General features: G+C 42.4%; 2 protein-coding genes across 2 annotated transcripts; one reads left to right on the plus strand and one right to left on the minus strand.

Moving 5' to 3' along the window:
• Positions 1–258: 258 nt before the first annotated feature.
• Positions 259–1,819, plus strand: LOC106089156 (probable 3-hydroxyisobutyrate dehydrogenase, mitochondrial). Its single transcript, XM_013254936.2, has 2 exons — positions 259–366; positions 515–1,819. The coding sequence occupies exon 2, from the start codon at positions 528–530 to the stop codon at positions 1,500–1,502; it is 975 nt and encodes a 324-aa protein (XP_013110390.1). The 5' UTR covers positions 259–366; positions 515–527; the 3' UTR covers positions 1,503–1,819.
• A 13,421-nt stretch (positions 1,820–15,240) lies between these two features.
• On the minus strand, positions 15,241–15,962 carry LOC106089154 (uncharacterized). The gene is made up of 3 exons (XM_013254934.2): positions 15,726–15,962; positions 15,499–15,666; positions 15,241–15,433 (listed from the first exon to the last, which is right to left on the minus strand). Exons 1-3 carry the CDS (start codon positions 15,948–15,950, stop codon positions 15,272–15,274), a joined length of 555 nt encoding a protein of 184 aa, XP_013110388.2. The 5' UTR covers positions 15,951–15,962; the 3' UTR covers positions 15,241–15,271.
• Between the last annotated feature and the right edge of the window lie 3,397 nt (positions 15,963–19,359).

A 19,359-nucleotide genomic window follows, 5' to 3' on the forward strand; every position in this document is an offset into this window, starting at 1 on the left:
GTGTCTCTCATGGTTGTTGTTTTTGCATTGCTGGAATATTGAGTGTATAGTTCGCACAAGCATTGCCCTGTGTTACTGGGAGGGGAAAAGGTGGGGGTGTGTGTGTGTGTGCGGTGTTGTTTAAGAGGTAGCAAAGGGGCTTGTGTGTTTTAGTATTGCGTTGGAGATTTGGCAAAAATATGAAAAAAAAAAACATTCCTCTCCCCATGTTCGTAGGCATGTCTGTATGTCGTTCTTTGCATATCTACATACATTATTATACGTGCTGTGTGTGCTCTGGTAGTGAGTGGTTGATGGGCATAGCAGAACAGTGATCATTTACACTTTGCTGATTCTAGTTCGTGGTCGGTCGCAGATAGCGCTCAGGTTGGTGCAATGTATTTTTTATCTGTGTGTGTGTGTGTAGAGAACTTTATTTAATTAAATTTCTTTCCATTGCTGTTTGCTTTTTCTCTTACATAATTCATGCGGCTTCTGGGATAAATGCTAATGCTGGAATTTTTGGATACTTTAGAATACACTAAAAAATGGCTTTACGTATGGTCTGCTTTTCGCCTGCCTTCAATGTGATGGGCCAAACCTTTGTGCGGGCCATGTCCTCACAGGGTGGTTCCAAGAACATTGGTTTCATCGGTCTGGGCAACATGGGCGGCCACATGGCCACGAACTTGATCAAGAATGGCCATAAATTGCATGTCTTCGACATCTCCAAGCCAGCCTGTGAGAACCTGAAGACCAAGGGTGCCAAGGTATACGACAAGACCAGCGAGTTGGCCTTGAATTCGGATTTTGTCATCACCATGTTGCCCAACAATGACATTGTGTCCAAATCCTATGAGGAAATGACCGCCAATGGTGTAAACAAGAACACTATCTTCATTGACTCCTCCACCATCGATCCCACTTTGGTGAAGCAATTGCAAAAGATGATCAGTGGCAAGGGTGCCCGCTTCATTGATGCTCCCGTGTCCGGTGGTGTGCCTGGTGCCGAACAGGGCACCTTGACCTTTATGGTGGGCGGCACCAATGATGAATACAATGCTGTAAAGGCAGTTTTGGAATGCATGGGCAAACGTATCACCCATTGCGGCGACTATGGCATGGGTCAGGCCGCCAAATTGTGCAACAACATGATGTTGGGCATCTCCATGATCGGTGTCTCCGAGGCCATGAACTTGGCCATACGCTTGGGTTTGAATCCCCAGACCTTTGCCGAGATCATCAACTCCTCCACTGGCCGCTGCTGGGCCTCCGAGGTGTACAATCCCGTACCCGGTGTCACCCCCACTGCTCCCGCCAACAATGACTACAAGGGTGGCTTCTCCACCGATTTGATCACCAAGGATTTGGGCTTGGCCTCGGGTGTGGCCACCGCCTCTAACACCCCCATTCCCATGGGTGCCATGGCCCATCAAATGTATCGCACTCTCAAGGCTCATGGTTTGGGCAACAAGGATTTCTCTGTCGTCTATGACTTCATGAAGAACACCAAATACAATTAAGTCGGTCGGCGCCAGCGAACTAGTTCTAGTTAGACATTACGAAAACGGTGACAAACAACAAACAGTGCTTCCAATTGAGACAATAAAAACGACGAAGGAGAAGAAGAACGGTCATCAGACTAAGACCCATCCATCCAACAGCGATCCAAACCAGAAACATCTGAGACCAGAAGTGCATTTATAGCGTGTTAAGGACCCCCTACCCCTACAATAAAGCAAAAAAAAAATATAAATATTTATTTTTATGAGTGTATTATACAATAATAATAATAATAAAAAGGTTTTATCAGTAGTAAAACATCAACATAACATAAAAAGCTGTGGAGTGTTTGTGAAAATCCAGAATACCGCGTGATAATGATGATATAAACCCGCATAGAATAATCAGTTATGGGCACGTCACCAAAACCTAAGAAGATGAAGAAAAAAAATACTTTCACCCAAAGTTGGCAACAATAAAATCTTTGGCATAAACTACGGCTAGGGACCTCAGATAGCTAGCAGTTAATTGTGATAAGAACTCAAACGTGGGGCGACGTCGAAAAATGACGTATGTTATTTGCCCTAGACAAATGTTCTGTGGATTTTATGGCATGTTTTTCAATGATTTATTTGACTTTTGGTTTTCATGACGTTACAAACGAATGTAAAACATATGCGTTACAATAATAGCAACAAAAAATCTTCATGGATTTGAAAACTACGATATGAGTATCAGATAATAATTGTTATACTAGCGACCCTAGTATACCCCTACACTAATCTAGGCATTCCGTTTGTAACACCTCGAAATATTCAACTTTTATCCTACAAAGCAAATAATTTTCATAGGTATGCATATTATTGATCGGCGTGACATTTAAAGTCAACTTGCTGAACCGGGCCCGCTCCGCTGCGCCTTCTTTTACTTTAGACTAGCTGAGCCCGGCCCGCTCTGCTGCGCCCGTTACTGCTATATTGGAGAAAAGTATTCTTAATTTTGAAATTTCTGCCTAATTTCACTCAAAATTCCTTTCCAATTTTCTGGGGATTTTTCTATTCTCAAATACCTCTTTAAAACCCATTCAGTAAAGGTCCTGTTTATGGGTGTGGTGGATCCTCAAATTCTTGGTCTTAAAAGTGGAAGTTGATTTCTTGTTCTGCTCCCTAAAACCTTTCATTTAAAATCAATACTGCCATGGTCGGTAAATATGTCCAATTTGAGGGGTATGTTGGGGGTGGGGTGACCCACGAAACACTAAGTTCCACAATTTGATATCCAATTCGCTTTCTACTCTCACATACATTTAATTTGATACCCATATTGTAGTGATTGGTCTATAAATTCGTTTGGCGGGTTTTGGGGGTGGTCGGCCCTCCTAGGCACCCCATCAGAGATTTTGATACCAACTTTTTAATGTTAGGTTAATGTAAGTGTGCAAAAACAAAAATTCACTTAAATCGCCCTACCCATCTCCGAAATCTGGTGTTTTTGAGAATTATTGTTAAGTCTCGTCTTAAAGTGGGAAAATTAAAAAATAATACCGAAAACAACCGCAACGAAATAATTACGAAGGTAAATGCTGTATTATCAATTTTGACCACTCTGCCCTCTTTATGTTAATGTTTTCAAATTAATTTAGTTGATCCAATTGAACACATTAACAGAAAGAGGGCAGAGTGGTTAAAATTGATCATATAGCTTTTATCTTCGTTTTGACTTCGTTGCGGTTGTTTGCGGTATTATTTTTTAATTTTCCCACTTTAAGATGGCGCTAACTTAAATGTTAGTGATACTACTCGCTTAGAGTGACTATATGACAATTGAACCATGTAAAACTTTTGAACAAGAAAGTGTTGCCCAGCAACACGTCATTTGGTCTTGTCTAGCGATAAGTTAAAATGGAGTTGCATTCTTAACGCTAGGGTTTGCAATTCCTCCTATCACGCTGAACGTCATAACTTTTGGTGTATGGTTGCCTTCATTTATTTGTGTTCCCATACATTATTTAAATCACACAGTATCCAGTTAGGTCATTATGATTGATCGACTGTTTTGGGGTGAGGTGGCCTGCTAGATAGATAAGAAGAATAAAGAAGTGAGATTGGCAGTCCACAACCCTTTAGCTTTAATCTAACCCCATATTGTCATGATTGTTGTATACAGACGTTTAGTGGAGGGTTGTGTGCCACACTCCATTTGTCACTTGAGCAGATATTTGAATGACGCACTCTACTCACAAATATCTATGATTGGATTCCCCATTGTTTTAATTGGTCAAATAATCTATTGGAGACGATTTTTGGATGTAAAGCGCCACCTAGATTCTTGGACATATAGTTTAATGTCATAATCGCAATCTGCTCTCAAATGCCTTTCATTTGAATCCCACATAGCCATTATGGAGTAATATTCCCATGTGGGGGGCTTATCGGGGATGAGGCGACCATCAATTTCTTGGACTGAATTTTTTATGTCATATTCGTCGTAGTCTACTCCCGAATACCTTTCATTCGAGTCCTATATTGATATGTACATCCAATAATTTCGTTTGGAGTAGTTTTTGAAGTTGGGCGACCCCTCTGATACTTGAATCCAAATTTCAATACATTATTCGTATTCTTACTTTACTTTTGTTGGCTATGACAGAATATTTCTTCCACTAGCGGAACGTAGAATAGCGTTCCAAGCGCCTCGATCTTCTGCGCTCATTCTAAAATCTCTGACACCAAGTTTCGAGGTGTCTCCCACAACTTGATCTTTCCATCGGGCTTTCGGTCTTCCTGGTTTGCGTGTATCACCGTGTTTGCCTTCAAAAGACTTCTTTGCTGGAGCTTCTTCATCCATTCTGACAACATGACCTAGCCAACGAAGCCGTTGTAAAGGGTGATTTTTTTGAGGTTAGGATTTTCATGCATTAGTATTTGACAGATCACGTGGGATTTCAGACATGGTGTCAAAGAGAAAGATGCTCAGTATGCTTTGACATTTCATCATGAATAGACTTACTAACGAGCAACGCTTGCAAATCATTGAATTTTATTACCAAAATCAGTGTTCGGTTCGAAATGTGTTCAAATTTTGACAAATTTTGTTCAGCGATGAGGCTCATTTCTGGTTGAATGGCTACGTAAATAAGCAAAATTGCCGCATTTGGAGTGAAGAGCAACCAGAAGCCGTTCAAGAACTGCCCTTGCATCCCGAAAAATGCACTGTTTGGTGTGGTTTGTACGCTGGTGGAATCATTGGACCGTATTTTTTCAAAGATGCTGTTGGACGCAACGTTACGGTGAATGAACACATTTCGAACCGAACACTGATTTTGGTAATAAAATTCAATGATTTGCAAGCGTTGCTCGTTAGTAAGTCTATTCATGATGAAATGTCAAAGCATACTGAGCATCTTTCTCTTTGACACCATGTCTGAAATCCCACGTGATCTGTCAAATACTAATGCATGAAAATCCTAACCTCAAAAAAATCACCATCAATTTTGATGCGTGTAACTATGCTATCGTCGTCATACAGATAATACAGCTAGTGGTTCATACATCGCCTATATTCTCCATTAACGGAAACCGGAAACCATATATTTTACGAAGAATCTTTCTCTCAAATACTCCAAGTACTACCTCATCTGCTTTCACAAGTACCCATGCTTCAGAACCATATAACAGCACGGGTAGTATCAGTGTCATGTAAAGTGTAGTCTTCGTCTGTCGAGAGGTGGCCTTGTGTCTAAACTGCTTACTTAGTCCAAAGTAGCATCTGTTTGCCAGTATTATTCTTCGCTAAATCTCAAAACTGGTGTCATTCGTTTCGGTTACGGCGGTGCCGAGGTAGATAAAGTTACCGACTGTCTCATAATTATGGTTCCCAACTGTCTCCATTTTCTTTATCTGCTCGGTTGTGCAAGGCTTTTTGAGAGTTAAAACCACCCATTTCATCTTATCTCCATTTACTCCCAGACCCATTTTCACTGACTCCCTTTCTATTCTTTCAAAGGCTGCAGTTACTACTTCCGGTGGCCGACCAATGATATCGTTATCGTCGGCATAGGCAAGTAGCATGTGCTCTCTTGTGATTAGTGTGCCATATCTATTCACATCTGCATCTCGTATAATCTTTTCCAACCGGGTATTAAAGAGATCACACTATAGGCTGTCTTCTTGTCTAAAACCTCGTTTGGTATTAAATGGTTCGGAGAGAATCCTTCCTATTCTTACTGAGGAACGCGTATCAGCAATTGTCATCTCGCAGAGTCTTATTAGTTTTGCAGGGATACCAAACTCAGACATGGCTTGAAATACCTTTGAACGTAAAGGAGTATCGAAGGCGGATTTGTAGTCAACAAAGAGATGGTAGCTGTTAATTTGTCCTTCTCGGGTCTTTTCAAGGATTTGGCGCAGTGTGAATATCTGGTCTAGGGTGGATTTACCAGATCTAAAGCCGCATTGATAGGGCCCAATTATCTCATGTGAGAGTATTTTGTATGCGATGGGGAGGAAACTTATTCCTTTGTTGTTGGCACATTCCGTCTTGTCTCCTTTCTTGTGTACGGGACATAGTATGCTGAGGTTCCTATCATCGGGTATGCGTTCTTCTAGCCAGATTTCGCAGATAAGCTGATGCATACGCCTTAGCATCGTGTTGCGTCCGGTCTTAAATAGTTCAGCGGGTAACCCGTCGGCTCCTGCTGCCTTGTTGTTTTTTATTCGGGTCACTGCTACTTGGGCCTCATTCTGACTAGGAGGTAAACATTCTATACCATCATCAGGGATTGGTTCTGCGGTATCCTCTTCGCCACCAACGTCGGACACTAGCAGTTGGGTAGAATGTTCTTTTCATATCCTCAGCATGTTATCTGTGTCAGTTACCAGATTTCCTTCTCTGTCTCTGCAGGAGGATGTGCCTGCACCTGTACCATTGGTTTGGTGTTTAATTCTTTGGTAGAATTTCCGGACTTCATTCTGACTCCTGTACATCTCAATTCGTTCACGCTCACGTCTTTCCATTTCCCTTTTCTTTCTGCGGAATAGACGTTTCTCATCTTTCCTTTTCTCCCGATACCTCTCCTTGGTCTGGCGCGTTGCTACTGATTGCAGTGTTGCTCTATATGCCGCATTCTTGGCTTCAGTAGCATCTCGACACTCTTGGTCGTACCATGGGTTACTTGGAGGAGGCTTCCGGTACCCAAGTACGGATTTCGCGGCATTTTCCATGGAGTGGGTAATAGTTTGCCACTGCGCCATTGTATAATCGGAACAAGGAGTGCTTTCATCAAGCAGTTGGTTTAGCCGAGTGGTGTATGCTGCTGCCATTTGTTGTGTTTGCAGCTTTTCAATGTCCAGCTTCCGTGCAGTGTCAGATCGTACTTTCCTCGCCATGTTCAAACGGGTGCGAACCTTTGCTGCAACAAGGTAAAGATCCGAATCTATATTCGCTCCACGGATCGATCGTACATCTAACACGCTGGATGAATGCCTTCCATCTATCACAACGTGATCAATTTGTTTCCGCGTGTTTTTTGATCGGGTGACAGCCTTGTGGCTTTGTGAATATTTTTATGTTGAAATCTGGTGCTCCTAACTACCATGTTTTTTACCGTGGCGAAATCTATCAGCCTCATCCCATTACTGGACGTTATCTCGTGGAGGCTAAACTTTCCGACTGTTGGACCAAAAATGTTTTCCTTCCCTATCTTCACATTAAAAACGCCCAGAACGATTTTAATATCATGGGCGGAGCAGCAGTCATATTCTCTCTCTAGGCGCTCGTAGAAAATATCCTTGGTCTGCTCGTCTTTGTCTTCCGTCGGGGCATGGGCACAAATAAGGCTGATGTTGAAGAATTTGTGTGCTTTTATGCGGATTGTGGCTAGCCTCTCATTCACCGGAGTAAAGCAGGAGACAAGGTGTTTAAGTCTCCGATTAACCACAAATCCACAGCCAAATTCATGCATGTGTTATGGCAGCTATAGTATAGTATAGGCATTCCTAGTCCATCGCTCTTCCTGTAAGCCGGTAATATCTTCCTTGTACTTCTCTAATACATCCGCCAGCGGGTATACCGCACCTTCTCTATAAAGAGTGCGGCCATTCCAGGTGCAGATCCGCAAATCATGGTCCTTTTTTCGTTTGCGTGGGTCGTCAACGTTGGGGGTCCCTTTTTACTATTCCTTTGTTTCTCATCGTAGTTCTCATAGTTTTCCGGGGCGGGTTATTGGCCCGGCGCCCCAACCGCATGGGTTTTGTGGGATTGCACATGTATCCCTCGTTGTGGCGAGCCGCTTGCTCCATGATCTGACGCTCGCCCCCAGCCGACCCTATCCTGGGAACAGACGCTGATGTTGGCCATCGGTTATTTAAAGGCGCCAATAACTCACCTTGTCATCTCGAGTATCATTGGCACTCAGTATTTAATTAAGAGCCAGTGCCAACTGACTCCTCACTGAGACTCTCCTCTCGAAAATCGCTGACTGCCCGCGGCCACCTACTCCGCATAAAAACGGAGCTTTCCACCATCCGCAACCTGTGGACGCGCCCGGTAGCTTTCAGTCAAGCTTCCCGTGATAACGATGGACACAACACAAGTCGGAGCTCAAAGTTCCAGCCTGTGTGGTGCTCATAGTTTTCTCGTTTTGGCCGGGAAGCTATTACTATTAAACTTGTAAAGACATAAAACCACTACATAGCTGCCACAATAACCGATCCTCCGGCGTGACATTTTTCCCACCAGGAAGGCGGTAGTCTTATTCAATTTGATAAAGGTACATTTCTCGTTTCAGCATATTAATCGAAATCGTTGAAAAACTTGTCAACGGTAAAACTTGGTGGAGGGTATATGAGATTCACCACAGCCCAACCCACTTTTATTTGTATTTCTTTTTCAATATCTTTATTACAATCTCTTTCTAAACATTCTTTATGGCGTAGCAAATATAGTAAAATATTTTTATTATTTTATGTCTTTATAATTGAACTCGTATAACATTGATTACCACAAGAGTAAGTTGTCAATCTAAGCATATTTGCAGCCTACACGATTTTCGGTATGCCTCTTGTTCATTCACATGTCTTGCGCTAGAGGGAGGTACACCGCAAATTGCTGTGGCACGTGGGGAGAATGTGTAAGAGCTGTCAAATGTGACGCCAAGTATTTTGGGACACATGATGATCGGAATCATTTCTCCATCGACCATCACAGTCAGCTCAGTATTCACCTCATGCGTATTTGTAGTGAACAATGTGGCTGAAGATTTGGTGGCAGATTTCTTGCAGCGAAATATGAGGCAATTTCGTCAACAATGTGTGGGGGCCTGATGCCATGATCGTACAATCGTCCGCATATGATACGATCTCTGTGCCGTCTGGTGGGGGTAGAATGGAGGATAGTTAGAGGTGCCGGCGATATCATCCCGCTTTGGGGAATTCCCTGTTTCACTCTACGGTGCTTCGATTTCTTATCCCTAAATTCCACAAATGACTGGCGACCACACAGATAATTCGTGACCCAGCGTTTCAGGCCTGGCTGGAGAGACGTGTTGGCGATGTCCTCAAATAATTCGGCATGGCTGACCGTGTCGAATGCCTTCGATAGGTTATGTGCCACGAGAACCGTCCCATCGCATGACCTGGGCTGATTGAAGCCACGGCAAATGTGTCTGGCGACCACACAGATAATTCACGATCCATCGTTTCAGGCCTGGCTGGAGAGACGTGTTGGCGATGTCCTCAAATAATTTGGCATGGCTAACCGTGCTGAATGCCTTCGATAGGTCCAGTGCCACGAGGACCGTCCCATCGCATGACCTGGGCTGATTAAAGCCACGGCAAATGTGTCTGGCGACCACACAGATAATTCGCGATCCATCGTTTCAGGCCTGGCTGGAGCGAAGTGTGGGCGATGTCTTCAAATCGTTTGGCATGGCTGTCGAATGCCTTCGATAGGTCCAGTGCCACAAGGACCATCTTATCACATGGCCTGGGCTGATTGTAGCCACGGCAAATGTGTGCGGTGCTGGCATGCAAAGCTGTTGTTGTGCTATGCAGACTTCGAAATCCATGCTGATGCTGGGCGAATGGAAATTCTCCTACGAGGCTCAGGAGGAGTAATGCCTCAAGCGTCTTTGCTACTGGTAAGAGAGGGGAGATCTGTCTGTACGACTCCCCAAAACTCGGGTCCTTTCCAGGTTTCAGTAGCGGGATGCCCATTATCCAGACATCGGGAACTATAAGAGGGTTCAAAGACAGGTTGAGGACAGTGGTAAGGAACTCAACTCCATGTGAATCCAGATTCTTTAACATCAATGTAGAGATTCCGTCGGAGCCCAACACCTTAGATGATTTGGCGCCACGGATGACATTCGTAACTTCGCCCACGGTAAATTGGGATGGCTGTTCATCGGCTCGGAGACCACGAACACGGCGATTGGCTCTCCTCCTTGCCCTGTCCCTCTCGGGATGCACAATAAATTGAAGGTTTAACAACTTGGCGAATCTCTTCCGATCAGTCACAGTTATTTCGCCAAAAGTGACTGAGGTCCTGTCATCCCGTCTACCGGGGTGACTTGACCATCGACAACAGCTTGCCTAAGTTACATTGCTCCAAGTGTTCCAGCCACAAATTCCGCTTATGTTCGTTGACTAACCTGTTTATTTCCAAATTCAGCTCACTAATTCTAGGTTTAGTGGGGTCCATACAACGAATCCCATCATGCTCGTCTGCGAGTACCACTGCCTGCGCCGGGAAATTGGGCCGCATTAGGGGTATTCGGCCGGCAGGTATACAGCGAGTGGCTGCTGAGTTAATGATGTCTCGGAATTTCCTCTCGGCCATTAGCACTTTCGAGGGGGGTGGCAGTTCTCTGAAGCCAGTCCAATCGGCCTTCTTCTGATTGATAAACGTCTGGCTTTTATCAATTATTTGATTAAAAATTGATTGAATCAATTAATTTTCTAATTGAAAACTCCCAAAAATTCAAAAATCCGGATTCAATTAAAAACTATTTGAGTCAATTAATTATACCCTACACCACCACTGTGGTACAGGGTATTATAAGTTAATGCATTTGTTTCCAACGCTAAGAAGGAGAAGAGCTAGACCCATTGATAAGTATACCGATGGACTCAGAATGACTTTCTGATTCGATTTAGTCATGTCCGTCAGTGAGTCCATGCATTCTTGTAATCAAAGTGCAGTTCGTATTTGTTGTCCAATCAACACGAAATTTTGCACATATCACTTTTTTGGCCCAAGGACGGAAGCTATTGATTTTGGTAAAAATCGGTTCAGATTTAGATATAGCTCCCTTATATATGTATATGTATCGCCCGATTTGCGCTTAAATGGTCGTAGTAGCAAAAATTTTCAACCGATTTGCACAAAATTTTGCATGGACAATTTTTTTACTTACTTTAACATATATGCTATATTTCATCAATATCGGTTCAGTTTTAGGTATAGCTCCCATATAAATATATGTATCGCCCGATTTGCACTTAAAAGTCCGTAGTAGCAACATTCTTGAACCGATCTGCACAAAATTTTCCACAGATCATTTTGTTACTGACCTTAATATATTTGCAAGATTTCATCAAGTTCGGTTCAGATTTAGATATAGCTCCCATATATATGTATCGCCCGATTTGCACTTATATGGCCGTAGTAGCTACAGTTTTCAACCGATCTGCACAGAATTTGCCATGGACTGTTTTGTTACTTATTTTAACATATCTGCAAAATTTCATAAAAATCGGTTCAGATTTAATTATGGCTCCCATATATATGTATCGCCCGATTTGCACGTAAAAAGCCGTAGTAGCTACAGTTTTCAACACATCTGCACAAAATTTGGCACGAATAGTTTCGTTACTGATTTTAAGCTATGTGCAAAATTTCATCAAAATCGTTTCAGATTAAGATCTAGCTCCCATGTATATGTATCGCCCGATTTGCGCTTGAATGGTCGTAGTAGCTACAATTTTCAACCGATCTGCACAAAATTTGGCACGGATTGTTTTATTACTGACTTTAACATATTTTCAAGATTTCATCAAAATCGGTTCAGATTTAGATATAGCTCCCATATATATGTATCTCCCGATTTACACCTAAATGGCTATAGTAACTACAATTTTCAACCGATCTGCACAAAATCTATCACGAATGCTTTTGTTACTGACCTTAACATATCTGCAAGATTTCATCAAAATCGGTGCAGATTTAGATATAGCTCTCATATATATGTATCGCCGGATTTGAACTTAAATGGCCGTAGTAGCTACAATTTTCAACCGATCCGCACAATATTTAGTACGGATTGTTTTATTGCTGACTTTAACATATCTGCAAAATTTCATCAAAATCGATTCAGATTTATATATAGCTCCCATATATATGTGTAACCCTATTTGCACTTAAATGGCCGTAGTAGCTACAATTTTCAACCGATCTGCACAAAATTTGGCACGGATTGTTTTATTACTGACTTTAACATATCTGCAAAATTTCATCAAGATCGGTTCAGATTAAGATATAGCTCCCATATATATGTATTGCCCGATTTGCACTTAAATGGCCGTAGTGGCTACAATTTTGTTACTTTTCGGTTCGCTTTCGCCGTCCACGTCCTTAACTTGGACTGCTTCGCCCCGGAAGTCTTCGGGTTAACCAAGTTTATTGATGGCAGTCCTCTGGCCTTCATTGGCATATCGTCTTCTTTTTTATTCCCCCCTTACGGCGCTATGACGCGGCACCCAAATAATGCGGATTGTGCCATCCTCAGAGAAGGCGTTAATCTCCTTCTTACACCCGAAGACTGTTCGTGACCATACCGTCCTGGGGGTTATTGTACTGATGGCCGATTTACAGTCCGTAAAGATGTTCACAATCGATATCCATCCTCGCCTTGTCACACCTCCTCATGTATTCCGTGATAGCCTTTAGTACCCTATTATGGTCAGATAGTCGAAAACAGATCTCAGTACCTGGGTTCTCACTGTAGACCCCCAAGCCCACTCTGTCTTCTAGCTTTGATCCATTCATGTAGCATGAACTTCCATCCTACTAAGGGTGTGCTGGCAGCAGTGCCTCGCATTCAGTTATCAGATCGAAAACCTTCTGCATTCCATCCAGGTTTCCTATCGTCGCCTCTATTATACCTCGATGATGATACCTGCATCTATCCTCTATCCATTCTCCCATGGTTTAAAGTCACATAGCCGAATGAGGCCACCTTAGCGCAGAGGTTATTGTGTCCAACTGTTTCGCTGGACGGCGAAAATCCTATGGGGTGATCCGGATGGTGAGAGGACGAGGCTATTACTGAAAGGAAGTAAGAAGGTGGTCAGTATAGCTTTTGGTGTCATAACTGATGTAGTCTATTTGCCAAACACTCGTTGCAAAAACTAACTATTTCAAAGTGGTAGAGGCTTAAGTTCTATGTTATCTTCCTTATTTTTGCTAATAGCTTTCATTAAAATCCCGATATAATTGCTTTCACTGAAACTTGGCTTCAAGATAATGCATATCGATAGGGAAATTTTATTTCAACAGTTTAAAATTTTTTAGACGTGATCGTAATGATACTTCCAAAAGTAGAGGTGGCGGGGTACTTATAGCTGTAGCTTCTCGATTTAGGGCAGAAGAAATTCCCCTTCCCTTGTCGATTGGTATTGAATTAGCCTATTTTAAGTGCATTTGAATCAGCAAAATCTAACGACATTTTAATCGTTCTCGAAGATTTCAATTTGCCAACGGCGTTCCGCAGTGCGACACCTCTTTAGGGAATTTTTTTTAAATGACCATGCATGGCATTGTACCTTGCAAATGTCGCCAACATTAAGAGGGGATAAACACCACTTTGTCCGATTTTCTCGATAGGATTCGAACGAGTTTGGTGACATAGGCTATAATGGCACGATTTCAATATCCGCATTCAGGTCGAAGTGCCCCCACCCTAAAAAGATATTAGAGAGTTAAAGAAGGCGCAGTGGAGCGGGCCCGGTTCGGCTAGTATTCTCTAAAGACAAACATTTGTTTTAAATTTTTTTATAACATAGACACATTTTTTTATACCCACCACCGAAGGATGGGGGTATATCAATTTTGTCATTCCGTTTGCAACACATCGAAATATCCATTTCCGACCCTATAAAGTATATATATTCTTGATCAGCGTAAAAATCTAAGACGATCTAGCCATGTCCGTCCGTCTGTCCGTCTGTCTGTTGAAATCACGCTACAGTCTTTAAAAATAGAGATATTGAGCTGAAATTTTGCACAGATTCTTTTTTTGTCCATAAGCAGGTTAAGTTCGAAGATGGGCTATATCGGACTATATCTTGATATAGCCCCCATATAGACCGATCCGCCGATTTAGGGTCTTAGGCCCATAAAAGCCACATTTATTATCCGATTTTGTTGAAATTTGGGACAGTGAGTTGTGTTAGGCCCTTTGTCAATTTGGCTCAGATCGGTCCAGATTTGGATATAGCTGCCACATAGACCGATCCTCCGATTTAGGGTCTAAGGCCCATAAAAGCCACATTTATGGTCCGATTTCACTGAAATTTGGGACAGTGAGTTGTCTTAGGCCCTTTGACATGTTTCTTTAATTTGGTCCAGATCGGTTCAGATTTGGTATATATATATATATATATATATATATACGGATCCTCCGGTTTAGGGTCTTAGGCCCACAAAAGCCACATTTATTATCCGATTTTGATGAAATTCGGGGCAGTGAATTGTGTAAGGCCCATCGACATCCTTCATTAATTTGGCTCAGATCGGTCCAGATTTATATATAGCTGCCATATAGATCGATCCTCCGATTTATGGTGTAAGGCCCATAATAGCCACATACATTATCCGATTTTGCTGAAATTTGGGACAGTGAGATGTGTTAGGCCCTTTGACATACTTCTTCAATTTGGTCCAGATCGGTTCAAATTTGGATATAGCTCCCATATAGACCGATTTCTTGATTTATGGTTTTGGGCCCATAAAATGCTCATTTATTGTCCGATGTCCCCGAAATTTGGAACAGTGAGTTAAGTTAAGCGCCTTGACATACTTCTGCAATATCGCACAGATCGGTCCAGATTTGGATATAGCTGCCAAATAGACCGATATCTAGGTTTTAGGTTTTGAGGCCATAAAAGACGCATTTATTGTCCGATGTCGCTGAAATTTGAGACAGTGAGTTTGGTTAGACTCTTCGACTCTTCGCAATAGCTGCCATATAGACCGATCTCTGGATTTAAGGTTTAGGGCCCATAAAAGAGGCATTTATTGTCCGATTTCGCCGAAATTTGGGACAGTGCTTAGTGTTAGGCTCTTCGACATGTTTATGCAACTCGGCCCAAATCGGTCCAGATTTGGATACAGCTGCCATGTAGACCGATATATCGATTTAAAGTCTTGGCCCCATAAAAGGCGCATTTATAATCCGATTTCACTGAAATTTGACACAGTGACTTATGTTCGGCTTTTCGACATCCGTGTCGTATATAGTTCAGATCGGTATGAGATATATGAGTATAAGGTATGAAATTTTCACCGAATTTTGATGAAAGGTGGTTTACATATATACCCGAGGTGGTGGGTATCCAAAGTTCGGCCCGGCCGAACTTAACGCCTTTTTACTTGTTTTATTTCTTAATTCTATCTCTGGAAAAACAATAAAAAATTTTTTTTAACCATTTATTGTTTATTATTTTTTGGTTTTTCGTTTACCACCTCACTGTGGCTACGCAACGTTGGTTGAGATTTCCATACGATTCGACTACTTAGAATACGAAATCTTGCGATAAAAATATGTCTCCAATGTGGCCTTCAGATCGTTGTAAGCAAACACCATTAACTTAAACATGTATTCACCCTCAGGAATTGGGAAAAGCTCAAATTTACTTTCCTCTAGCAATAGATTGTCGATCACAATGGCGTGCTAAAAAAAAAAATGTATTTTTACTTACAACCTTTGCCAATACAGCAAATTCGTGCCTCACTTACGTCGAAGGGGCAGCTGTGATTTATATTGGATGCATGGAGGAAAACATCAAACAGGACCTTCATAACAGGATATCTTTTACGATTGGTCATGAAGTTACAAAAGTCCACGGTATAGTTGTACAAAAATGGCTTAAAGCCATTGGCCTTTTTGTAAAAACCCATGTTGACCTAAGGACAATGATAGCATGCCAGTATTGCGGCTTATGAATGGGGCATGTTTAACTTACTGTTACATTTGTTACAGGAATTTTATACAATCCCACTCTGATGTTGAGGGTAACAACACCGCGCCCTATGACCCTGAGTTTGCAAACTTCAGCACGCGAGAAGTTGACATCATGATCTTGACACTTGATATTTGTGAACTTGAATATGGACTTTGACCCGTTTGTGGAAAATATTAAGGCGATAATGGCCCCTAAAATTCCAAACGCAATTTTTCCGCCGGCCATAACTAAACTTCTGCTTTGTTTGTAATATAATATTTGCAGAATTACTTCAAATATTGCTTTTCCATTTTTTTAGTATTTTCGTTATAAATTGTTTTTTAATCATTGCTTGCTTTTTGGAATTATCCAGAAGAGCTTCTGTGATGTGTTTGTTAAGTGTTTTATGAAATAGCTAAAAGCTGTAATTGATGAAAAGTATTCTTTTAATGAATTTGGGCACTATCTTCGTGCCCCACTCTTGAATACTTTTCATTTGAGCCCCATATTGCCATGTTCGGTAAATATGTCCGGTTTGCAGGGTGTTCAAAGTACGTTTGAACATGAAGTCATGTGCACCCATGTGCAGACATGCGTTCACGTATGCACATGACCCACTGTGCATAACGGTACATTGAAGTAAGTTCTTAATCGCTGATTCCGCCTTGACTTCATATTTGTTTACCTGGAATTGTTGCTTGTAGCTTGGAAAGTTGACCGTTTTCGCGGGGTCCAAGTGACAAGCAACAACCAAAAAAAGATCAGTCTCGCTTTTAAATCTCAAACCCGCGCATCGTATTCTCTCCCCCTCAAAGTGAACCCAAGTGAAGTGAAAAGCAAAAAAGTGATCTTACATATATACATATAAACAATCGTTAAAGAAAAGAACATTACAAACAGTGAAACAAAAGTTAACAAACTCAATTTTCAGACGTGAAGAAGACACTAAGATACAACATAAACCCACAAGAAGACCCAAAATCAACACAACACATGGTTAAACCATCAAAGTGCGGGACACCAAAAATAAACACAAGTGCGGGCCACTCTACACACCATCAACAAATTCCTATATCCTTAGACCCAAAATCAAAATGTGAAATAACCTACTTACCCTCTAAAATTAAATTTTCCTACTTAAAGCTAAAGTTAAAATTTCCTATCCAAAACTAAAAGTAAAATTCGCTACTTAAACTAAGAATAAATTGTGCTACTTCATCCTAAAAGAAATTAACTACTTAATGCTACACGTACAATTGTCTATCTAAATTTACCTACAACAAAAGACTGAATTCGATTTACTACTTATAAATAATGAAATGAGCAACAAACACAATAAACCATTACAACAGCATTGAATTTTAAACCTAATTCTCCCTCTGATTTTTTATTTCGAAAGGCAAAACCCTTAGTTTGACCCCAAACATTTGGTCCTTCGAGCCGGATTTGAACCAGTGACCTATGACCCCAAATTTGAAAACAGACTCATTTTCTACTCTCAAATACCTTTCTGTTGAGTACCAAATTGTAGTGATTGGTCTATGTACCCATTTGGCTGGTTTTAGGGTTATGGCGGCCGCCCCTAGGCACCCCATACCAAATTTGGATACCAATTTTTGTTGCAAGGTAACTTTAATCCTTAGGTTGGGTTAGGTTGAAAAGAGGGTGCTGATATTAAACAGCCCCATGCCACTATGCACACACACACCTAAGCCTGTAATGGGCTTTTTGTGCGCTCAAAATACTCAAAAGTAACCTCGAAAAAAAAAAATCTTATTTGGGAATTCGGTGCTACTTACAAAATCCTTAATTGTTTTCCATGGCACGCCCCTAAGTTAGTTCATGCCTGGTACTGTGTCCCCATCTAAGTATCGGTATCTTTATCCGCGAAAGCCTGGAAATGGTATAGGAAATGCTCCAACATCTCATCATCTTTCCCACATGCCACACCAATTTTGATGAGTGAGCTCGTAGTCCTATGTGTTCCGTGATGATGGCAAATGCTATACTGACCTCCTTCTTGCTTCCTTTCATTAATAGCCTCGTCCTCTCACGATCTGGGTCTTCCCATAGGATTTTCGCCGTACTACCGACTGTTTCGCTGTTTCAGGGTCGGACTGCGTCGATTCGAAAGGCTTCGGGTTAACCAAGTTTATTGACGGCAGTCCTCTGGCCTTCATCGCTAAATCGTCTGCCCTCCCCTTGACAGGGCACTGTCTAATCGGAAAACATACTGACAGACTGAAGGTTGCCAGCGACGACTTTTGCACGGCTCTCCGATTGAAGGAGTACACTTTAGCGGCCTTCTTGAATATTGAGGGGGCCTACAATAATGTGGAGATAGGAGCGATAGTCGCCGCACTGGACCGCACGGGGATTAACCCCACAATCTCCCAGTGGACAAATAATATGCTTTATGGCAGGATTATTATGGCGAATCTGGGAGATAGTGTGATCGAAAGGCGGGTGACCAGAGGAACATCTTAAGGAGGGGTGTTCTCGCCGATTTAATGGAACCTCGTGATTAACGAAATCCTGATGGATCTCGGTGGGGACGGCACGAGGACTATCGCTTATGCGGACGACGTCGTGCTGCTTGTCCGCGGCTGGTGTCTGTCGAAGATCAGCAAAATCATGGAAGGGTCACTGAGTAGGTTTTCGCAATGGGCTATCAGAAATGGGTTGATCAACCCAGGAAAAACAGAGGTGGTGCTCTTCACGCGTAAATATAAGATTTCTGAGTTCAGACTCCGGTCCTTGGGTGTGTCACCCTGCGGCTGTAGAAGGAAACGAAGTACCTAGACATAGTCCTCGATTCGAAACGTGCTGGAAGAGCAACACCAAGAAAAGAAGTCGTGAGTCGCCTTTTACTCCTGCAGGAGGATGTTCAGTAGGAAGTGAGAGGTAATTCCCAAGATGATTTATTGGATATATACTGCCATTGTACTGGAGACCAGTACTGACCTATGGAGCACTGGTATGGGGGAATGCCGTAGAGAACAGGACGCGTGCGAGGGAGGGACTCGGTGGATGGTTGCCGAGAAGGAGAAGGAGAGGGTTGCTGGCGTTCGATAAGAGGTGGATTAGTAACTTGACAAAGGTCATAACCGGACACTGTGCCATAGACTGCATGGGAATACCGCACAACGACTTCTGTGGGAGTTGCCTCGATAAGGATGAGGAGGATGCTGTGATCATGTCCGGGTCTACAGGTACGTAGGCTCTCCTTTCTGGATTGCCATTTCTTCTGTGATCTGGGTGATCGTACCTCTTTTAGGTCTCCTAAGATTTGTTGAAGGAACAGAATAGTTCCGAAGGTGGGTGCCATAAGCTCCGGCGTAGGGACATCCGTGTTTGCGTGGGGATGGGCGTTTCTTCACCACCCTCCGGGTTCTCCATTCGTCCAGTCTTTATTCGCGTATAACCTCTGGTCCGAGGTCACACATCTTTCTCTTCCCTTTCTTTCTAGGGTACCACAATGGGCCAGACTGGCCTCCGAGTGAACTCACCTGTGGTGGGCAACCCACTCAACCTAACCTTATCTAAGGTTTTGGTACCGATTTTTATACCCCCCCACCGTAGGATAGGGGGTATATTCATTTAGTCATTCCGTTTGCAACACATCGGAATGTCAATTTCCGACCCTACGAAGTAT

Source organism: Stomoxys calcitrans, chromosome 5 (assembly GCF_963082655.1).
Source record: "Stomoxys calcitrans chromosome 5, idStoCalc2.1, whole genome shotgun sequence".
In the NCBI taxonomy this organism is placed as follows: Eukaryota; Metazoa; Arthropoda; class Insecta; order Diptera; family Muscidae; genus Stomoxys; species Stomoxys calcitrans.